Source organism: Andrographis paniculata, unplaced genomic scaffold, assembly GCF_009805555.1.
Source record: "Andrographis paniculata isolate CXL003 unplaced genomic scaffold, ASM980555v1 Contig35END, whole genome shotgun sequence".
Classification (NCBI taxonomy): Eukaryota; Viridiplantae; Streptophyta; class Magnoliopsida; order Lamiales; family Acanthaceae; genus Andrographis; species Andrographis paniculata.
This window is the reverse complement of record NW_026137568.1, coordinates 97,098-119,609: the sequence shown is the minus strand read 5'-3', so window position 1 is coordinate 119,609 and position 22,512 is coordinate 97,098. Positions and strand designations below refer to the sequence as shown.

The 22,512-nt window shown below is 39.8% G+C and overlaps 4 protein-coding genes across 19 annotated transcripts; 1 reads left to right on the top strand and 3 right to left on the bottom strand.

Moving 5' to 3' along the window:
• Positions 1–164: 164 nt before the first annotated feature.
• Positions 165–4,127, top strand: LOC127249242 (nuclear poly(A) polymerase 3). Of its 3 annotated transcripts, none has more exons than XM_051271960.1 (10): positions 165–557; positions 735–812; positions 1,238–1,345; positions 1,431–1,493; positions 1,603–1,764; positions 1,928–2,041; positions 2,247–2,309; positions 2,393–2,698; positions 2,873–3,040; positions 3,184–4,127. In XM_051271960.1, the coding sequence occupies exons 1-10, from the start codon at positions 405–407 to the stop codon at positions 3,517–3,519; spliced, it is 1,551 nt and encodes a 516-aa protein (XP_051127917.1). In that variant the 5' UTR covers positions 165–404; the 3' UTR covers positions 3,520–4,127. The 3 variants fall into 3 exon arrangements, with proteins under 3 accessions (XP_051127917.1, XP_051127918.1, XP_051127919.1); XM_051271961.1 differs by having other exon boundaries at positions 468–557; positions 657–812; XM_051271962.1 differs by lacking the exon at positions 165–557 and having other exon boundaries at positions 736–812; positions 1,431–1,518.
• An 87-nt stretch (positions 4,128–4,214) lies between these two features.
• Positions 4,215–6,912, bottom strand: LOC127249243 (uncharacterized). 2 transcript variants are annotated; one of them, XM_051271963.1, is made up of 5 exons: positions 6,753–6,912; positions 6,174–6,309; positions 5,835–6,030; positions 5,162–5,181; positions 4,215–4,549 (listed from the first exon to the last, which is right to left on the bottom strand). In XM_051271963.1, exons 2-5 carry the CDS (start codon positions 6,287–6,289, stop codon positions 4,519–4,521), a joined length of 363 nt encoding a protein of 120 aa, XP_051127920.1. In that variant the 5' UTR covers positions 6,290–6,309; positions 6,753–6,912; the 3' UTR covers positions 4,215–4,518. The 2 variants fall into 2 exon arrangements, with proteins under 2 accessions (XP_051127920.1, XP_051127921.1); XM_051271964.1 differs by having other exon boundaries at positions 6,712–6,892.
• A 383-nt stretch (positions 6,913–7,295) lies between these two features.
• Positions 7,296–12,561, bottom strand: LOC127249239 (uncharacterized). Of its 4 annotated transcripts, none has more exons than XM_051271954.1 (10): positions 12,123–12,561; positions 10,489–11,375; positions 10,183–10,312; positions 9,616–10,064; positions 9,393–9,473; positions 9,163–9,261; positions 8,778–8,936; positions 8,535–8,621; positions 8,375–8,446; positions 7,296–8,144 (listed from the first exon to the last, which is right to left on the bottom strand). In XM_051271954.1, the coding sequence occupies exons 2-10, from the start codon at positions 11,305–11,307 to the stop codon at positions 7,827–7,829; spliced, it is 2,214 nt and encodes a 737-aa protein (XP_051127911.1). In that variant the 5' UTR covers positions 11,308–11,375; positions 12,123–12,561; the 3' UTR covers positions 7,296–7,826. The 4 variants fall into 4 exon arrangements, with proteins under 4 accessions (XP_051127911.1, XP_051127912.1, XP_051127914.1 ...); XM_051271955.1 differs by having other exon boundaries at positions 12,244–12,561; XM_051271957.1 differs by lacking the exon at positions 12,123–12,561 and adding an exon at positions 11,861–12,116.
• A 495-nt stretch (positions 12,562–13,056) lies between these two features.
• On the bottom strand, positions 13,057–17,621 carry LOC127249241 (protein AGENET DOMAIN (AGD)-CONTAINING P1). Of its 10 annotated transcripts, none has more exons than XR_007838264.1 (7): positions 16,699–17,621; positions 15,442–15,924; positions 14,884–15,366; positions 14,258–14,751; positions 13,882–14,085; positions 13,430–13,793; positions 13,057–13,285 (listed from the first exon to the last, which is right to left on the bottom strand). XR_007838264.1 is itself a non-coding variant. In XM_051271958.1 (5 exons), the coding sequence occupies exons 1-4, from the start codon at positions 17,224–17,226 to the stop codon at positions 14,275–14,277; spliced, it is 1,971 nt and encodes a 656-aa protein (XP_051127915.1). In that variant the 5' UTR covers positions 17,227–17,621; the 3' UTR covers positions 13,810–14,085; positions 14,273–14,274. The 10 variants fall into 10 exon arrangements, 1 of the variants encoding a protein (XP_051127915.1); XR_007838267.1 differs by having other exon boundaries at positions 13,430–13,732; positions 14,014–14,085; XR_007838266.1 differs by having other exon boundaries at positions 14,266–14,751.
• Positions 17,622–22,512: the final 4,891 nt, after the last annotated feature.

The window sequence follows — 22,512 nt, the reverse complement described above, 5'->3', positions numbered from 1 at the left end:
ACATCATTTTCAATAAAAAAAATTATTTATATATTTTAATAAAAATATATTTTTTTTAAATTTAACTATAATAAAAATAAATATTTTATAACAGATTTATAATTTTCAATAACTAATAAAAAGAAATGAAGAAATGGGTTGAATTTAGTTGAGAACTGTACATATATTATGCATACAGACTGACAGCGACCGACATAGCGTAACCCCACAGGAAATCTTCCTCCCTTTCTTCCATACTGTATACTCTCTCTCTCTCGCAGATAGATCGATCAAACCCCACCCACCCTTTGCCAGTGCCTGTGCCGATGCGGGCGCGCATTCGTCACTTTTGAATTCTAGCTGCTCGATCGATACACACATACACACACTCGTTATTCCTTCAAATTCAAGATTTGCTGCGATGCATGGAATTCTTGATTCAAGAACGCTTCTTCTTAACCTTTCCCCCCTACCCGCCGCTACTGTGTCCTTTCTGTCACCTGCGCCTTCCTTCCTTCTTCGCATCCTATCCAGATTTGTATAGAGCAGAGCGTGAAAGATCTTTGTCTTTGCTTCAGGTTTGACTACTCGGTTCCTTCTCTTCTCTTATCCTCTTATTTTTGTCAAATTAAACTCTTCTACCCATCTTTCTTCATTTATACTTTTCATGAATGCAGTCTTGTTTGTTTCTTGAACGATTCTCCAAAAACTGTGAGTGTGTGTGTGTGTCTGGTTTTTTTTTTTTCTTTCTTTAGCTTATGAACAGTGAGGGAGTGGTGCCGACTCCGGACAAGGAAATCAAGAGAAGAAACGCTGTAGACAGTCTGAAAAAGGTGCGGTCTCCCCACCTCTCTCTTTCTCTTAGCGCCAATTTCGTTGTTTTTAATCTCCACGAGGTTGTAGTATATGGATTCCATCCAGATTCCAGATGCTGCTCATTAGATTAGATGCGCACTAGACTGCCTGTATGCATAATGTTTTCTGGGTTTATGAATTATGATGCTTCGCTCCGGCAATCACAAGAAGATTGCCTGCCTGCCTGCCTTCACTTGTTATCTTCACATTCTTATTGATAATTCAACTCTGCGTTCATGCTGTTGGTGTTGGTCTTGGATTGGATCCTCGGAGGAGTCTCAGATCAAAAGAAGCATTTTCCCTTCAAAGTTCAAATAACAATTTCAGATTGCTAGTTCCTGACACACAGATGACAGATCCCTGAAATTTGTTAAATTTGAAGTACTTTACGTTTCTTACACAGATTGTGAAGCAGTGGGTCAAGAGGGTTGCTCATCGGCGCGGATGTCCAAAGAGTTGTATCAGGGAGGCATCTGCTACAATCCTGATATATGGGTCATATGGCCTCGGGGTGAGTTATGATCTCACTACTGGCTACTTGTGTATATATATAAAAAGATATAGTTGTTTAGTTAGTGAGCATGCTGTGGATGTAGGTGGATGATCACGAGTCTGATGTCGATGCTTTGTGTGTTGGACCATGCTTTGCCACTATGGATGTGGGTCTTCCTCCTTTTGATTCCGGTTCTGGAACTTTTTGCTAGCTGCATACTTCATTTTTCTTTCTCTTTTCATGCTCATGTTTACTATCATCACTCACACTTGCAGGAAGACTTCTTTATTGTTCTTCGAAACATGCTCGCCAGTCGACCTGAAGTTTCAGAGCTCATATGTGTCAAGGATGCCAGAGTTCCTTTAATGCGATTCAACTTCGATGGGGTTCCAATAGATCTTCCATATGCCAAGCTTAGCACAGTACACATTCCTGAGGTAGGTTTTCAAAACATTTGCCCCCAAGAATTTTCTTACACTCAGTTCAAGGTTTATTCTCCAAGCGAAGAAGAATCCATCATAACTTGTTGATCAAATAGCAACCTTGGAGATAGCTTGGATGTTATAAAGCTAATATCCACCATTCTTCTTTGACGTGTAGAATGTGGATGTACTCAACCCATTCTTCCTGGCAAATATTGATGAGGTCAGTTGGAGAAGTCTGTCCGGTCTACGTGTGAATAAGAGCATCCTCCAATTTGTGCCAAATATTGAGGTAGAGTGAGTGTTCCGTTGTTATTCTCCTAAGTCAGAACTGATGATGATGATATCCATGTGAGATGTTGAAGTCAGCTGCAAAATGTTGGAAAACCTGAGCACATGCATACAACATACTACACTTGTTTGTCAATGGACTATTTATTATCTGAACTTAAATATTTAATCTCTCTCCTCTCTTCTCCTGATTTGATTCCATGAAGGTATATCAGTTGCTTCTGCGGTGTGTCAAATTTTGGGCAAAAAGGCGAGGCATTTATGGGCATGTAAGAAGCCTCTTTTGTCTGTCTAGGGTGTATATATATATATATGTATGCATTTCTGCTGATTATAGTGGTGGTGTATGCAGTGCTTTGGATTTTTTGGAGGGGTGCATTTGGCAGTCCTGGCCGCATTCATCTGCTGGAGGCATCCGAACAGCCAACTGAGTGCGCTGGTTTCGATTTTCTTCCAGACATTTGCGTTCTGGCCTTGGCCAGCACCCGTGGTCCTGGGAGAGATGATGCCGTCGACTCAGAACCATGCCGTATTAGAGAGGTTGCTAATGCCCATCCAGTTTCCATGCAGCTCAAGTGAGTACTGCTATTCTAACATTACCAGAAGTACTTTCAATCGGATCGGAAAAGAGTTCCTGCGAGCTCACGCTCTCACAAAGGTGAAAATGCTGCTCTCAATAACCAACCTTGTAACATTCAATTCAGTTTGCAGATTTGATTTGAGTAGAGCCGCAGTTTGTGTGTGCGCTCCAATAAATCCACTCTGACTGCTTGCTTGCTTTCACTAGATCAGCTCAGCTCAGCTCGATTACATTTCTCTATATTTGTTGCAGGGTATTCTGCAGCAGCAGGATTTTGAATGGAGTCTCTTGTTCGAACCGCATGTTCATGCAAAAGAGTACCAATGGTTTCTCAAAATATGCGTCTCAACTCATCGGCCAGACAAGCTAGCAGAGTGGGTTGGGTGGGTAAAGTCTCGATTCCGCTGTCTTATTATCAAGGTATGGGTAGAACATGTGTGCTGTTGCTATTGCTTTTGCTCCTGGCCTCCTGGGTATTTCTACGCTGAAACTGCCAGCCTAATATGATGATGGGTGACATGTAGTAAGTAGATACTGTTTTGTTTTTCTTCTGCTGATTGCAGTTGGAGGAGTTGCAGTGGTTCTGCGACCCGAATCCAAGAGAGTTGTGTGCAGGAGGAGGAGGGGGGACTAGGCCGCATGTAGCATTCTATTGGGGGCTAGGCCGTAGCGGGGATGAGGTTGACATCAAGAGCATCAGGTCAGGTTTCGTGAAGACGGTGTCCAATGGCTACGAGGGGCACATTGGAATGATAGAGTTGGCGGTTGTTGCAGCAGCAGAATTGCCCTTGCGCAAGAACGAGGGCATCATCATCATCGATGGCACCAAGCTGGCGTGCCCACCCTGGGCCTTGGGGGGGTGCGGGCGTTCGCGATGGAATGACTGCTTGGAGTCATGATGGTGGTGGTGTCCCCAACCTCAGCCTCGGCATTACTTTGCATGTGACAACACAACACCATGCCTCCTCCTGCTCCTGCAGCAGCACACTGGAATTGTATTGTATGATACCCGAGTAGCATCAATAGTTAGTTAGTTAGCTAGTTCAGTACAGCAGGAAATATAGAACATCGATCAGAGGCTTTCTTTTTGCTTGTGTGAGTGCAGTCATCCGTCCGTCCGTCCTGAAGAATGAAAGCAAGCCTTGCCTTGCCTTGCCTGCCAAACACAACAGCAGGTGAGCATATAGCAGCATGGGTGTATGCATGACTTCAGGCTCTGCTTCTTTCTAGTGAGTAGTGAGTTTTAGGACTGATACGTACGATGATGATGAGCTCCTATTGAGTTTTACCCAATCTTTCTGGGCTGGGGGTCCCTATGATTCTTGGGACTGATAAGTTTTGAGGGGTCAAATACGGGGAATGGAGGATGTTCTTTCAAGCAAATCCCTGCAAGCAAAGCAGTCCTGCAATGCGGTCTCTGTCTCTGTCTCTGCTCGCTCACCCTATCTTGAGATTCTCTTAAAGATTAACCATAGAATCCCTTCAAGTGAGCATCCAAGAAGTGATGTTACGCCCTTTCTCTTCAACTTCACCAATAAGTACAAACAAATCAAGCAAGAATGCGGACTTATTCTTGGGGAGGAGCTCATCACGGTTCTGGAACTTGCCTTAAGACAAATCAACTCACCCAACACTTGCTGGCTACCTAACAATTATTGTCAGCAATACCCAACAATGATCTATCACTAAGCGAGAATACAGTTTCAAATTCAGTTACCCAACAAGTACATTCTTCACTTTAAGGCAGCCAATCTTTCATTATGACATATTTATATATATAATATATATATCAAAATCATATCAACCGCACCAAAAGTACATTGGAGAGTGTTCGCGGTGCTCAAAAAGAGAGTTCCAATAGTCCTTGCACTCTGAAACAGCCTTCCTTCTTGGATTCTTCAGAAAATATGCACCATATCGTATGCAAATCTTATCCGTGTCAAAGAAAATAACTGATTTTAAATAAGACAATGGCACATACTTGATAGTAATATGCTCCATAAACTGGGGGAAGTTCTGCAACTTACAGTAAATAATCATCTTTCTTCATAAAAATCATGGGGTGTTTTCACCCAACCAAAAAAACATGCACACTTCCCGGTTAATATTACCAAAAAATATAATATATACACACACTCACACACAATAATATTATATATATATATCCTGCATATTCACAGATGTAAATAATTTTAACACAAATCATCATTACTTCTCCATATCTCACATAAAAAAACAACTCAAACTAAAATCACCAAACAAACACACCAATAACATCCCAGGCTTATTTTTCATTTAAAACATTTCTTTCAAAACTTATTTTGCATTCAAAAAACTACATCTAGCACCCATTTCCACTCAAAAAATTAAAATAAAAAAATTTCAAAACACCTATCTACTCCCCAAAACACAACCCAACATAACAAGATTGATTTGAAGTTGATTGCCATGCTTCTCAAAATTATATTTAAAAATCAAGAAAATAGAAAACAATAAACTAGAAATTGTCTTAAACTCAACATCATAGAATGCTCAGGATACGTCCAGAATAGCACGAACGACTGCAAGTAAAGAAAAAAAAAGAAGCAACAATTAGAATCACATATGAAATTGTATGAGAGAAGAAAACATTTAAAGAATAAGAAAAACACGTGCATCAGCTAAGTGAGAACCATGGGTGCAGGGAAGAGCTTATATTCCACTGAATACACAGCACAGTTAATAAACCAAAAAAATTGTCATCATTTACAGAAAATGGATTAAATTAACACCGCATAAGATTGCTCATCACACTAGAAAGTAAGCAAATCTTATCTTGGAACCCACATTTCATGTTCATTACAAACTTAAATTCACATATTTAATTCTCTATTCTTACCCATTTGCATCAGAAATTGATTTACTACAGATTGTTTTTTTCCCATTTCACTTCCTTTTCCAATGCTTACTGAACAACATTTCAGCGCATGGACATAGAATGCCACCATTAATGCAACCAAACTTGACAATTCTGACAAATGATAATTAAATTCAATCTAGCCATCTAATTTAATCATAATCCCGTTGAATTGTTAAATAGGAAGAGTGCAGGTACTTATTCCAGGAACAAAACTTTGCTGCATATATGTTACAAGCATGCCATACACCTAAAATGGTGCAGTAAAATTTTCACTTGGAAGTTAAAAACTAAGAAACACCAAACGATATACTATACCATAAGTCCACCTAGAATGCCATCTAGTGCAATCCGGTTCCAGCTATCAAAATAAGAATGAACAGCAAACCCAGTCTTTGCTGCAAGTCCTGCCGTAGTTATTGCCATAACAAAGAAATAGAAAACGAATCCCATCAAGCCAGTGAATCCCAAAATCCCTGCAATAACTCCGCCTATGATAGACATGAATGTACGGCTGAAAAAGAAGAAAGGCATAGAGGTTCAGAACATCCTCCAGTAAATTGACTTGAAAAGAATAGAGAAATACTTGTAGTTGCTAGAACTGGGATAGCAAGACCGAAATTCAATGATTAAAAAGTAGTGAGGTAAACGGCAAACCTGTAATTGATGATTCTTGCGTTGTTTTGCAAATTTTCAGCATTCAAAGCCTGTATCTCATCCAAGGAATCACTTGATTTCTTGTTTTGGGGACTAGAATCTTCATGGATTGCCATTGCAATATCCACCAAGACCGCTGAGGTTGGAAGAAACCAAAAAAGAAAATGATTACAACAAGCAAGCGCATCACTTACAAGAAAATCAACAAATAGCAGTGATACTAAGAAGCCCTTTGTATCTTCAACGTACATCTAATCTAAGTTCCCAAAAAAATTACATAGACTTGAACAGTAATTAAGAGAAACATCAAAGCGATCCAGATAGAGAGAAATATTTATGTAGGTAATGCAACTAAGAAATAGTTGAACCATCCTCGTGCAAAAGGTTGTCAAGTTTGCGTTCGACCAGAACAACAGCCTCAACTTTCAAGTCTCTATGGGATGAATCAACGCGAAGTGGACGTTTAAACGAGTAAAGACAAGCAAAGCCTTTAAAAGCAGAACGGATCTAACACGCAAGTATGAGGTGAGATACGCACAAGGAGGCAGTAAGGAACCAGCGAGTCCAGATATCAAATACCTCGACGGCGGGAGACGACGGAGCAGTGGATCGATCTAGGTGAGTTTTCCGGTCGCAGGCGAGCAGCAAGACTCGGATGCAGCAGATGCAGGGCAGGGCAGGTTTGCGGATGTGGGATGTGGGTGGGGTTGATGTTTTTGCTTTACCCGCCCCGAAATTAGTTTTGTTTTTGATGCGTAGGAAGGAAGGCCCAGCCCAAGTCTCATCTCATACATGGTTTGAGTTGACTTTGAGCCCATACACTAGGATTTTTATTTATTTTTTATTCGCTGCTCTGCTCACCAGCCACTACTGTCCGTCGTAGGACTGGTGATGTAAGTTGGGTAGGGTAGGGTAGTAAGCAAAAATACAATGGTTGAATGCATTTGCATTATCATGCATGGTAGGAGTAGGAGAGTCTGCTGCTGCTGCTGTGCTTGTCGGGGTCCTTCCTTCCTGCCGAGGAGAATTGTGACTGAGGGAGGTAGGCAGGGAGGACATTCGTCCTCCTTATCATCATCATCATCATTTATCTATCTATATCTACCTCGTGGCCTGCGGGGGTGAAGAAGAATATTAATTATATTTTATTAGCCGTGCTGCTGTTGTCGTCTGTCTGCTATGAAGGGAGGAAGTTCAATACAATAATACAACAACACACTACTGCAAATCATCAACAAGTGACAGACAGACAGACAACATTGATTCATTTAGGCAAGTTGATACTGTCAGTCAGTCAGTCAATAAAGAAAGCCAGGGAGGGAGGGATTCATTCATGCTTAGCAAAACCCGTCAGTCGGTCAGCCCGGTAGGTGTAGTGATATAACACGCTGTACAATCAACCCTCCTTCTATAAAGCTCATCTCGGGTATAAAATCTGTCAACTTGGTCGGCCTAGGAATACTACATATATATCTAGAAAAGATACACATCTCCAAATATGTCCATCTTCCTTCCATCCGCAGGTGAGAGAGCAAAAATGCATTGCCCTGCCCTTCCCTTCCCCTTTTTCTTCCTTCTTTGCTTTCCCTGGCTGCTCCTGCTCCTGCTCCTGTATCTTCCATCCCATCTCAAGAGCTAAAGCTACAAATACGCTCACCAATGCTTTTTGCCCTTTTTCTTTCTCTTGCTGTTGTTGCTGCTACCGCTGCCGCCACCTCCGCCACCACTGCTCTTAAAATCAAACCCAGGGGAAGTCTCAGACGTGCTGCCGCCAAAATTCTCAGATGTGCTGCTTTGAGTGGCATTTCTTAGCCATTCAAAGAGTTCCTCCTCCATCATTGTCTCTTCCGGATTAGGCGCCGCACCTCCTCTTTGCCCGAAACTGGCTCCCTTAGCACGACCATTCTTTGAGACAACACTTGTATTTACGTGAAAGGAAGGCTTATGAGCATTGGCAGGACACCTCAACCCCTAAAGGAAGTTTTCACCACACGGCAGGGAAAAAAAAACAATTCAGACAGGTTCAGTAATAAAATCACTGCAGTGCATTCAATTACTTCAGACAAGGGATGCTTGGCTTTCCATTTTGGAAAGCTTCACTATTAATAATCATACGAAAAAGTGCTCCGAAAAACCAAAAAAAAAAAAAAAAAGTATTTATAGCCCCAGAGGAGGAAAGGTTGCGACTTGCTAGACATCACCTGACAAATGTACCATTCACTTGCATCATATATCTTGCCATCCGCACACACATAAGCAGAGGGTGCTTCCACCTTAAAAACAAGCATGAATAAGGTTAGACTCTGACAGTCCACTAACGTTTTTGAAACATTGTAGCTAGCATCTTCTCATTGTGCATACCTGCTGCAATATTCCAAAGAACAGGGGTTTAGAGCCCTGTTCAACCCATCCATCCCCATCTTTAGCCTGATGAAAATCCTTGCATTCCTTCAATGTAATGTAAGACAATATGCCAATCAGAACTCTAGTGAGATGCACAGTATAGTTTGTATAGAAATCCAAGAAGCAGGTGCACAAAACAGAACAGGTTTCTTGTCGACAACATTCATATCCAAATTCAGCAACATGCAAAGTAGAAATTACCTGACACCATCTTGCCCTGGATTTTGCTTTCTTGGTATAAACCCACAAATGAAATGAGCCACACTTCCTGCATGCTATTCTTCTGGACTCTCCCATAAGATCGTCAGCATCAGCTTCAGGATGACCAAAGCTGGATTGAAACAAGCTGTGCCCTTTATGCTGGAAAGTTAAACAAAGAAAAACCTAATAAAGCGGCAGTTCATGTGTCAAGCTCATGCTTCTTTTTACATTAGAAAAACAGCAACTTCAATGAATCAAACATAGTGGTTTGCAAAGAGCAAATCACCGCAGATATTGTACGGCTCAATAAAATGAATAAAAGTGCAATCCAATGTAGATCCTCAGAAATTAATTTTAAAATAGTGGCGTAGGGCAAACCAAAAACCTTATTTGAGCTATTATGGAATTTACGAAAATAATTCAGCAACTCTTCCCTTCTCAATTCGTCATCATATTCTTTTCGCTTGGTGGAATCCAGCAGAACCTATAAAAAAATTTATCTTGTGTTCAGAATCATAATTTAAATAAAACTGTATTTTATACAACCATATTCGACCTAAAAATAAATCATATTCACCATAGAAAGAAAAGGAGGAAAGAACCATTGAGAATTACCTCATAAGCATTCTGAAGTCTCTTGAAAGCTTCAGCAGCCTTTTCATTGCCCATATTTTTGTCAGGATGAACAAGCATTGCCTACCAACCAAAGATAAGGTCAATTCTATCATTTTTAATTCACTCTTACAGCCTTGAGTTATAATGTCTCCAGGTTGTTACAGTGACTGATGCTACCCTTTATTACAAGATTAAAAGTTAATAAGGTTATGCAGGCATTCACCTTTTTCCGATAATCTCTTTTGATAACAGAGAGATCAACATTTTCAAATCGTGATAGACCCAATGCAGCATAATGATCTGAACAGTTTAACAACCTCACAACTTCATCTTCGGATGTCATTTCTGAATCAATTCCACTAGTAGAAGGGACTCCCTGGCTGCGATCAGGCAGGCCAGTAGCTCCTTTCTCCATGGGTGAAGAATGATTAGACTGATTAGGAGAGGGCTGTTGGCCTTGAACTCCAGCTGCTTGTTCTGAAGAGCTATTTGGCGCTCCTCGTTCACTTATTATATTCCTCAGGAAAAAGAGCAGAGCATCACTTGACACAAATGATAAGTTCATCCCCACAACTAAACCAAGCCATCCGACATAATTCCATGCACAATAAAGAGCATACGCACTTGTAATAAAAAGTGCAATGCGATCATGAGCCATCATGAATGTTAAGCCTGCATTTCACAAACCACCAACCTCCATGTTAATATTGCTAAATTCAAATGGTCACATAGTGAAATATAGAAATCGCATATAGACTATAAGGAAATTCTGGATTCTATAGAAAAGCACCTCCAAGGAAGATAATAAGTCCTGTAGTCCAGAAGCTTCCATAAAACCATAGAAACAACATGCCAACAAGGCCAATCAATAGAAATGCAGGCAGGAACCCAAGAAAAAATCCAACAGCAGCAGCTACAGCCTGCATTATCCATGATACAGACAAGAAACACAAACCCCAACGCAATCATCATATCCATATTTCCCGCATAAAATAAATAACTAATCAAGGTAGCATGGAATAGTTCTGAAATCAAAATCCCTTCAAGATCCGGGTAATGTATGACAATACATTCAAAATGAGTGCACATGACATACCAGCGTGCATAGAACCTTGTTGAATCCAGCCATGGCAATAACTGAAAGAACACTGCACCACAGAATAGAGAAGAAAGATGTTGTCCCCATGCGGAGGAAGGAATCAATGCCCCTTACTGCACAGTCCAACCAGACCATAAACAGAAGAAGCATTACACCCCCAATATGCGTAATCAGCCGGAATATTATAGGTTGTGCTTTCTGAATCTTCATTTGAACATAATTGCAGGCCTTTACGATGTTAGATGTTACCGAGACAAAGGTAGGTTTATGCCTCTGCACCCAGTTGGCAAATGACCTTGCTACAGAAATGGCTCCAGTCCTTATGAATTTAAAAACTACTGTTTCAGGGAAGTGAGTTTCATCCAAAGTATGTCTATGCAGACCATCAGATAAATTTCCAAGATCATCATTCGTATGATCTATGGGAGGAACATGGGGTAGTTCAGTTCCATCTCTTATATCTGGAGATTCAGATGTAGACATGCCATTCTTTCCTAATTCAGGATTACCATTGTATGGCGCATCACTGCTTGCACTTTTCCCACCTGTAGTCTTTCTGTCTTTTCTTTGAGATTCCCTATACTTCTTCCTACTTCCCCCATCCTGACTATGATTTATCTCAGTAGTGCTCTTTGTGGGAGGCACGGAATAGCTACCATTTGAAAGTTCTTCACCAGAATCCATCTCTTCGCCATTGACATTACCTCTATCCTGCTGGTTAGTCAAAGGTGAAAGGCCATGACTTGAAACTCCCTTTCTATCACTAGGTGAATGCAAATTCAATCCATTCTTTTGCCGGTGACCCCTTCGAGCCATTCTAATGCACAGTATTCCCAGTTACAGATAATGGAACAGTTAAATTTTAGGTCTTTATAAAGGGCAGCCTGACCAATAAGAATGAAATGAGTTCAACTACACTTCAAAGAAAATAATATAATCACTAATGAAAGCATTCGGTTACGCATAGTGAGGGAATTAAGGCAGATAGCTTAATTTAAGAGAAATAGAGAACAAATTTGAAATAGTTTGATATTGAGGACAAGGACAATCAAAGGATCAGCCCAAACAACCTTTTGCCATTAAACTATGGTAGTGATTGATCACAAAATGCATGTGAGGGAATATTTTGTTGAAAAATTTGAAGAACTTTCTATTCAGGAACAAACCGAATTGAAACTGAATTGTGATCAGTGCAAAACCAAGAGAAAAGTGACTGAAGCATCTGTAGGCTCTTAATCATTGAAAGCAAATATAAAATGGAGTCAATTACTGTAACCATATATTCACTTGCAAGTGCATTAATGCGCTATTCATTTTATGTTAAAAACATAAGGCAAGAATACTCATCTAGATTCCAGAATTGAATTACCAAGTGACATAAGACTATTGAAGAAGAAAGACCTAATTATACAACTGGGCAGCTCGGCCAGGGACTCGAAGCTTCTGCTTCGCCTTTTCAGAATTTATCATCTCTAAGGTCGCTTAAACTCAGAAAGTTCATCAATAGCCTAAAATCCTCTAAAAACATAAAGGTCAATTGCCTTCAAGAAACCGCGTAGCAAAGCCAAAATAAAAATAAAAAAATTGAGCAAAAACTCAAAACCAGCAACGAAACTAACACACAAACAAACCAGAGATGTTGATAATCAGTTGGCGGCGGCGAGCAGAAGCACCGAGATATAGAGGGGGGGAGAGAGAGGGGAAGGAGCGGAAACAAGAACAAAAAAGAATTTCCCTAAAGGGATGGATTACACTGGATATCGGAAGGGAACGCAATCCAGCAGCTGCAGCAAAGTAAATGAAGATAGACACAGACGGGGAGGGGAGGGGCAGCCCTCTATGGCGCTGGGTGTAGATATATATCTCTCCAATTTTGTCCCTCTTTCCACTTCTTCGTCTTCTCCGTGGAGCCCAACCAACACAGAGAAGGGAATAGAGAAGGAATAGGGTGTGCCCAGTAAATCGCAAAATGCAAATCAGGCAGCCACACCGAACCCAATTTTTTTTCCTTTTCTTTTTGTTTTTCGTTTTGTCTTGTGTTATAGAGCAGAGCGCTTTAGTGCTGAGTCCCAAGCCAGCCAGCCAGCGTCGCCCATGTGTTCGTAGGGGTTTTTATTTTCCTCTCATTAAGTCTCCTATTTGATCCAGAAGAGGACCATATTTACTATTTAGTACATGCATATCATGGCTAATTCTGCCTATAGCTATTGTTTATATTTAGATTTTAATTAAAAGTTTTTATACTTATTATTAATAATATATATTTTTAAATAATATTACTCCATAAAAAACCCTCTATAAAAACGAGCCCCAATTATTTATTAGTAGTAGTTATTATTCTACTCATTTGGTCAGAAGTATCGGCCATCAATTATTTCATACATATACACTTCAATTAATTTATTTGAATAGTTTTGCCTTTTCTTATCGTTCAAAATTTCTTTCAATAGATTTTTTTTCTTCAAATATATCATATTTAGTTTATATTTTTGTATACAAAACATTTTCTTAGTTCACGAAGAATATCATGTAGATAAAGAAATAATACTCAATTCATCCATAAAATTTGAACTCGTATGAACCGGTACAGATTTAATGAATATTATGGAAAGGATTTGTTGGGAGAAAAAAAGAAGTTGAGTTAGTGAGACATGGGAGGAAATTGAGTAAATGATGGTGCCAAATTTGCAAATAAATGGAATGATGTGTTTAAAATCATTGTGTTGTCGTGTATAATAGTGTGCTCTGATCTTGCAAACCCTTGTTGCCAAAGCCAAGCCATGCACGTCCGATTCTGAGGTGGAGAAGAAGGTGAATAAAAAGACTTTGACATGGAATTACTTTGTGGGAGTGAGTGTACTCTGAGAACGACCAGAGACATCCATAAATAATGAAGAGAAACAGGCAAGAAGAAGGATGAGGAAGAGATGAAATTTACCTCACAGCAGCTGCAGGGGAAAGATGATCAAGTTGACAGCCCCGTGGAGCGGAGGGAGGGAGGGGCAATAGGAGAGGGTAGGGATGGATGCTGCAGACAGAGAAAGTGAAGGTAAACCAGCAGCAGCAGCAGCCAACTGCAGGGAGGCAGGGAGAGAGAATGAATGAATGAATTGAAGGCCCCACGAGACACAGATGAACAAATAAATAGATAGATTCAATGCTGGTCTTCGCATGCCCATTTGCTTGCTGACTACTTCTTTTCCCTTTCTTTCCATGCACTCATATTCATAGCAAGAAGCAGCTGCAATTGAATATCGAGGAGGAGGAGGAGGAGGAGTGAGCTTCAACGCAGATATAAAGTCCTACAATGATATGATATGATTTGATATGGATATGATATATGCACACACATTCAATCCAAATTTTGGAATTCAGCACTAACTAAACTACCTTAGCATTTGTTCTAAGAAAACAGCGCAGACAAACCATGTCAGATAGATAGATCACTTCCATTCGCAAAACGTGATGGCTATGGCTGCTGCTATCCGTCAGTCAATATACACAACATAAAATCATACCAACCTGGAGAGATCAGAGTGCAGTCCACCCTGCCAGCTAGCGCCTCCAGTCTGTTTCTGACCATGATTTCCGCCCCTGCAAAAATATACACCCATCCAGTTTTAGGGTTTATGGTATGGATAGGATAGGCGCTGGATATTGCTCGAATTTAAAAAAGAAAGGCAGCACCAAACATTTTGCTATTGGTAAATAGCATCATATTCATATTGCACACTGCCAACTCAAAATTGCACGAATAAATACATACATACACACCGCCAACCTTTAGGAAGAAACCCATTGTCCGTTGATCCAATCTAGATGAGGCCTTAGCTCATAATGTTGAAACTGCAATGTCTCTTTTGTGGTATCAAAATAAACCTTGTAATATCCCCTCTCAAGGGCATTGCAGATTTGCCCAACCCGCCACCCATCATTGTACCAAGCATCAACTACCTCACACGACCTGAATGGCTCTCTTCTCTGAACTACAGGAGGGCACGGCCTTATGCAAAGACCATCAGCTTCTTGTTGGTGCAGTTGGGTTCCATCTGCTGCTTTCAGTGTTTGGTATTTTACCAAATATTTTCGGATTCCCAACGGTTTTACAATAGAGCCTGGATACCAGAAGCAGCCGCAGCCTTGCTCATCACTTTTTACCTCTACTTTTGCTCCATTCATAAATTTTTCTTCTACACCATTTCCGTCATCCTCTCCCTGACACTTTCCAAGGTTGTCCGTCACAGGCACTTTTGACTTATTCTACACAAATATAGAAAGTGACTCCTTGTTAGCTCTTACAAATTATCAAATTACTACACATGCTTATCTTCTAACAAGATAAATGCAGGAGCACATGGAAACAAAGTTAAAGTTAATTACAGAATTACATACCCTGGCGGCCTTAATCCATTTCCCACCAATCCATTGTTGATGAGGCCTCAAACTAAAATGTTCAAACATAATTTCCTCATTTGTGGTCCAGAAGTATACAGCATACTTTAAACCATCAACAACTTTGGAAACAAGGCCCACCCACCATCCATCATTATACCATGCATCAACATTTTCAAGCATTTTGAAACGATCTATGTGCAGGATTTTAGGGGGGCAAGGCCTAATATGTGACGCAAATGCCTTCTCTTGCAGCTGTTTAGACTCGTCTTCTGTTTTCAGTGTCTGGTACTCAACCAGATATATACCACAAGGTAAGGAGCACACTATCACGGCAGTGTACCAAGAACCATGGTAGCCATCTTCATCACTTCTAACCTCCACCATCAACCCATTTTTGAAAAACACCTCTGATGCCTTTCCACCGCGCTTCCTCTTTAATTTAATCTTGTTGGACCTCAATTTAGCATCGCTTATATTTACCTATAAAGCGAAAGTTAGAACAAAACAGAGACAAAGAATGTTATTTACTGCAAGAAACAGAACAAGTTTACACACCTTAGCAGCTGGAAACCATTTGCCATCAATCCATTCCTGATGAGACCTCAATTTACAATGTTCAAACACCATATCTTCATCTGTATGCATAAAGTGAACCATGTACTTGCAACTGTTGAAAACCTGGACAATGTAACCCTCCCACCAACCATCATTATACCATGCATCAACTTTTTCAAGATAATCGAAAGGCATAACCCTTTGAACAACTGGGGGGCAATGTCTGATGCATGATATATCAACTTCTTCAATAAGAAGTTCAGTCTTATCATCTGTTGTCAATGTCCTGTACTCCACCAAGAACTTGTTATTTCCCAGCAATTTAACAATAACGGCAGTAAACCAAGAACCTTGAAAACCTTCCTCATCACTTTTGACCTCAACCAACATTCCCTCATTGAAGTTTGTCGCAGATGCATTCCCACTACACTTTATCCTGAGTATCAAACCCCTCGACGTCACTTTTGACACACTTGGCTTGTTCTAAAATTTTAGAGATTCCAAGATCAAAAAGAAGCGAGTTATGAAAATGAAACTAGACAGAAAAAACAACAATACCAAGATTGTTTACATACATATACATATACATATATGAGAATTCATTACACAAAATGGAGCTTGCATGCATACATAGATACTCTCATGGACAGATTTTTAATTTGCAACTCTGTTTTGCTTGGTGATTACGATACCAAGAAGGAACTCAAAAGTTCAATTCACCAGTATCTTTGTTTGCTTCACAACATACACGTTTCTCTGTTCTTTATAACGCTTCAGGAGCATACTTGTGTAAAAGCAACACTTGAAAACTAACACACACGTGCAGAAAAAGCATCATATCTCAGGTGACTTATATATTAATTCATTAACAAGCTCCTATTTATCTTTCCGGCTAGCAGTTGAAAAATAGTAAAAGCGGAAAGGCAACTAGAAAATAAAATAAAATAATCTTTGATGTAATGCATGGCATCATCTACAAATGACTTACTTACAGTCTTGCATCATATTCATATCCAGTGTATTCATTATTTGGTTCGCACTGACAGAATTATTTTGAAGTTGGTGAGTTGAACTAAAGGGGTAATGGATTAGTGGAAGTGATTAGCAACTATTTCAAAAATTAAAATCATCATGATGATGGGATGGGATCGGATGCTCTTGGGTGTTTGCTAATAAAAGTAGGTAGCAGTGGCAGCAGCATAGATGAATACGTATCTTAACAAACAATTCAGAGAAACAAATGACGACGTTACGTACTAGCTCAAGTTGAGAAAGCGGCGGGTGCCACGAACCATCAACCCACTCCCTAAGAGATCTAACCTCCCACGGTTCCAACTTATCAACACGAGGATTACTACTACTCTTATGGGCGTGGGCGTGGGCATGGGCGTGGGCGTCGCCCTCCTCAAACGACACCGCGTACCTCGATTTCTCGAGTATATCCACAATTGTGCCCTTCCTCCACCCCTTATTCTCCCAACAGAAACCCTCCACGAGTTCGCCAACTTTAAAGTATCTGTGCAGCTCCGAAGGAGGAGTCGGCCTAACGTCCTCCGCCCTGACGTATTCCCTAAGCGGCGGCGATGTCGGGTGGCCCTCAAACTCGCTCAACGTATCAAATTGTACGTAAACTTGCGGGGGAGAGGAGCGGAGGAAGGTGGCGGGGTACCAAAGCCATACAAGGGTGGCCGCTGCTGCATTGCCAATGGGCTTGAGAACCTCGATTGTTTGGCCCTTGTGGAAGAGGGATAGGTTTGGGGGTTTTTGAGGCGGAGTTGGTCTCATGGTGGTGAGTAAGCCCTAAATCATAGAAAGTGCGCAGCGTGATTGTTCTGTTCTGTTGTGATCGAAGATCGTAGCAGAGTACCAACAAATTACCAATGAAATGAGAGACGGACGATATGACCGCACCACCGGCCGGCCAATGGAAGGATAAGCGTTTGGACTGGACTGGGCCGGCCCGGGCCAACGGTGGTTCAGACTCTGTGTTTACTCCATTCTAGCTTCTCCTAATTTATGTTTTATTTATTTTGTTTTTTCTATTCATCCATCTAAATAGTCTCAAAAGAGATGAAAGAATAACCGCTGTAGAAGTACGTGTTTCATTGTGAAGTTTTAATTTTTGAGTGATACAATTCACTTGGAGTCAAATTATCGTAGTTTTATAAATTTTGTTTGACCTACACTCTTCTCTAAAAATATATATTAATTTATATTTTTAAAATATTAACAATATTATTCATATAAAAAAATAATAAAATTATATTATAATTTATTATTAATAATATACTAGCCTAAATAACTATGTTTCAAATGAAACAAATAGATCATCTATTGCACGAAAGAATATTAATCTTTTCTCAAAATCAAATTTCAGTGAATGAGAAATAAATGCAATAAAATATTATCATTTATATCACATTATTTAATAATACGTCGAACAGAACGGCAGGCTTTTAGATCGGACATTATACTAAAATTGTAACTTTTTAGATGAAAAATCCGAAAAAAATTATTTCCATATTGAATAAATATAATTGAATAAATATTCATATATATTGTAGACAAAAAATTGTGTTATTTTTAATAAACACAAAATTTGTACAAATTATATTTGATTTGAATTTAAAGTGGGTCATATTCTCTAAATGAGTCCTTTGATTCTCCTTCCAGATCGATTTGTTTTCCAAGTTAGTTTTCTATGGCTTCTTTGATCCGAAAAGATTTGGTCTTCGGTTTGATTTTGCCAAACTTTGGAGAGCTTTGGTCTCCGTGCAAGCAATTTGATCGTCGGCTTTGGATTTGATGTCCTCTTTGGACGATTCGAGCCTTTGATCTTTGATTTGACTTTGCTACCTTTTTGAGAGCTTTGGTCTCCGTATAGGCGATTTGATCGTCGGCTTTGGATTTAGTGTCTTCTTTAGACGATCCGAGGCTTTAATCTTTGATTTGGCTTTGCCACCTTTTGGAGGATTTTGGTCTCCATGTGAGTGATTTGATCATCGGCTTTGGATTTTATGTTTTTTTTGGACGATCCACGGCTTTGATCTTTGCTTTGGCTTTGCCGTTTTTGGAGGGATTTGGTCTCCGTGTGGGCGATTTGATCGTTGGCTTTGGATTTGATGTCTTTTTTGGACGATCCGAGACCTTGATCTTTGCTTTGACTTTTGCCTCTTTTAGAGGGCTTTGGTCTCCGTTTGAGCAAATTGATCGTTAGCTTTGGATTTGATGTTTTCTTTGGAAGATCCGCGGCTTTGATCTTTGGTTTGACTTTTCCGTCTTTTGGAGGATTTTGGTCTCCGTGTTGGCGATTTGATCATCGGCTTTGGATTTGTTGTCTTCTTTAGACGATCTGTGGCTTTGACCTTTGCTTTGGCTTTGCCGCTTTTGGAGGACTTTGGTCTCCACGTGAGCAATTTGATCATCTGCTTTGGATTTGGTGACTTCTTTGGACGATCCGCGGATGTTTCCTTTGCTTTGGCTTTGCCGCTTTTTGAGGACTTTGGTCTCCGCGTGGGCAATTTGATCATCTACTTTGGATTTGGTGTCTTCTTTGGACGATCCGCGGCTTTGATCTTTGGTTTGGCTTTGCCGCCTTTTGGAGGACTTTGATCTCCCTGTTGGCGATTTGATCATCGGCTTTGGATTTGTTGTCTTCTTTAGACGATCCGTGACTTTGACCTTTGCTTTGGCTTTGCCGCTTTTGAAGAACTTTGGTCTCCGCGTGAGCAATTTGATATTTGGTGACTTCTTTGGACGATCCGCGGATGTTTTCTTTGCTTTGGCTTTGCCGCTTTTGGAGAACTTTGGTCTCCGCGTGAGCAATTTGATCATCTGCTTTGGATTTGGTGTCTTCTTTGGACGATCCGCGGCTTTGATCTTTGCTTTGCCTTTTCCGCCGTTCAGAGGGCTTTATCCTCTATGTGGGCGATTTGATCATCGACTTTGGATTTGTGTCTTCTTTGAACAATCCGCAGCTTTGATCTTTGAGGATGTGGATTTGGTGTTCCATAACGCTTTTGGCGGCGTGTCCCTTTGATTTTTGGATCAAAGAGGGCCGAGTTGTTGCTTTGGTGAAGAATGCGATGAACACCTCGAAGCTTTTGGATGAACTTTCGATGCTCTTCCTTGGCTTTGATGGACTCTTCAATAGATTTTGGAGCTTTGATCCTTGAAGAGGTGGATTTAGTGCTTCATAACGCTTTTCGAGGCGTCTCCCTTTGACTTTTGGATCGAAGAGGGCCTAGTTGATGCTTTGTTGAAGAACGCGATGAACATCTTGAAGCTTTGTGAGGAACTTTGGAGACCTTTCCTTGGCTTTGACGAATTCCTCAACAGCTTTGAGAGCTTTGATCATTCCTCCGGCTTGGACATACGACGAAGAACGTTAACATCATCGATTCGTCAACCAATATTGGATCATTTGTCCAAATCAGTGACTTTCGACGAAGAACGCTTCGAAGGACACGAAGAACAATACAGAGAGAGAGAGAGTCTAGAGACTTACCCTTTCCTTGAATCCCTGATGCAACTTTGGTGTGTCAAATGAACTGACCATGGCTCCTATTTATAGGGATGGGTGGCTGATGACTCCAAATGTGAGCATATTCTTAGCTTGACAAAAATGTGTATTACTCGAATTTCTGTATAAGAACCATCAAAATAATTCGTAATCGGTATACAATATTGATTTATATCACTAGGCATGATCCAGAGTTCGTTGTTGAGATTATTAACGATTTTTGCCCTCTTAAGCGGTAATCTGGAACCAGAAAATACTAAGGCATGAGAGGCAAGCGGCCACCTTCACAGCCCGTAGGCGATAGCCTCTCCCACTTGCAAGCGACAGTCCATATACCCACCATTGCAGACTATCACCAGATTTCAACTAAGTACTTCAATTGCAGCGGTACAACCATTCCAATTCCAGCCAGCACAAGTGAGCCGAGCTGCACTGATGCCCTCCAGCTCTCCAGCAAGCGAGGAAGATGTGTGCCCTTAACCTTCAACGCAAGTGAAGCGGGCACCCTGGGAGTTATGGCCAGCAATTGCTTTAACAAAATAACTACCAGCAACCGTCTAACTGCCAAGCGGTTGGAACTGCCTAACAACTACTTGCAACCGTCTCTTTACACCTGCTATAAATAGGGCCAGATATCTTTATGTAAAATGATCGAGTTTTTGGTGATTTCTGCATACTTTAGCATTCGTCATCTTCCTGTTTCCGAGAGCTCCAACCCTGTAAGGGAGTTCTCCACATGAATGACCAATGGAGTAAGGGTCTTCCCTCTCCTTTGGTCACGTCTTTACTGCTTTATTAGATTAGATTACTGCTTTCGTTTACAGCTTTGTAGTTCTAATCTTTCACGCTTTCATAGTATATAAATAAATATCATTCATTTCTTCAAACTAAATTCTTTCACAATTTTCCACACTTATATAAATCAAGTTTAGAGAATTTCATTTCACTGGTATAGAGCGAGAGAAGAATTGATTATCTAAGCCTTGTTATGCGCCAAAAGCGGTCTCAAGATAGTTCAAAGTAGTTAAGTACGCGGGAGCCTTGTTGACCTGCTTAACTGCTGTGCTAAATTCGATTTTGATTAAATAATAGTAACATCAGGTGGTAAAGCCACTAATGAGGCAGAAATTGGGAAAATTAACGGGACATAGACGGAGGTTTATTAGGTCGCAGAAATTCTTAGTGACAGTAGGGTTTCTTTCTTATAATGTCTTAATTCTGGGTGTCATTGAAGTCTTGTTGTAAATCCCCCATGCCAAAATTCCAGTGTGATGAGTTCTTTACAATTTAGTTTATATAATAACAACACCTTTCTCCCATCATTTCCATAATATACATATACTCTTCCGATAACACACTTACATCATTCGCTTACTACATCTAGGAAAATCTATCCATTTAGTAACGCACAGATCAGATACAACACCTCTCATTCACTCTAATTCGCTCATATACATATATATATATATAATGTGCCGCTCACTTATGCCCCGATTCTCTGGTAACCGCGATTCATCCATGCCCCGATCATCTGGTTCCCACTTCCGCTCATGTCCCGATCATTTGGTTACCACTGGCGCTCCACCTATCGCTTTTCCTTCACTCGTTTCCGCTCACCTCATCTTTATTGCTTTATTTACCGCTTTCAGTAGTTAAATTTCGGTCCCGCTGCAAACAGACTTTTTCTTGTATTCTTCGTCGCTTTCCTCAAGATTTTCACCGTTGAATTTCATGACTTAAAATCCTTGTGTTCGACCTGGAAAACTCACCAGTAAAAAGAGTATAAATAATTGTGATAACTACTCAGGGTCTACAACCACACAATTGCTATATCTGATCATTTTCCTATAAAATCCTACTCATCAATTTTCGAATAAAATTCCTTGTGAATTTGTATGCAAATTACAATAACAAATTTGGTTATCAATGGCTTCGGCTTCCTTTTTAACGGTGCCACGTGGCGCATTTTGATTGGCTAATGAGAAGATTTTATAATCTTTTATTTTCCATCGGATGCTCTTTTTCATTCTTGACGATTTTGATTGTGCACCTTCCTTTCTCGCCAAAATTTTTATATCATTGTCATTTTTCGGAAAATATTAATTTATATACTTTCTTTATTTACAAGATTAATTTATTTTGCTATCAAATTTATTATGGCTCTATTTATGTACTTAATATTTGTACGATATCTTCCATTTTAAGCAAATTTTTGCATGATTGATATTTATTGTACAAAAATTAACATATGTGCATAATTAAATACCATATATTTATTTTATTAAAATTTTATTTTCTTCCAAAATACATAATATTTAATTGATTTTAAATATATATTTTTAGTGTCTATATATATAGTTCTAATTAGGGTTATTATCATAATTACTATTGCTTTCACATTCTCAATTCTTAAAATAGGTGTGTTTCTTAATTACAATTATTTATTTATCTTTGAAATGTTAACTAAGGAAATTTTATTATTCGATCAAGTGTAAAAACTTATAAATAGATCTAACCCTGAGCCTTCAAAAGATATATATATATATATA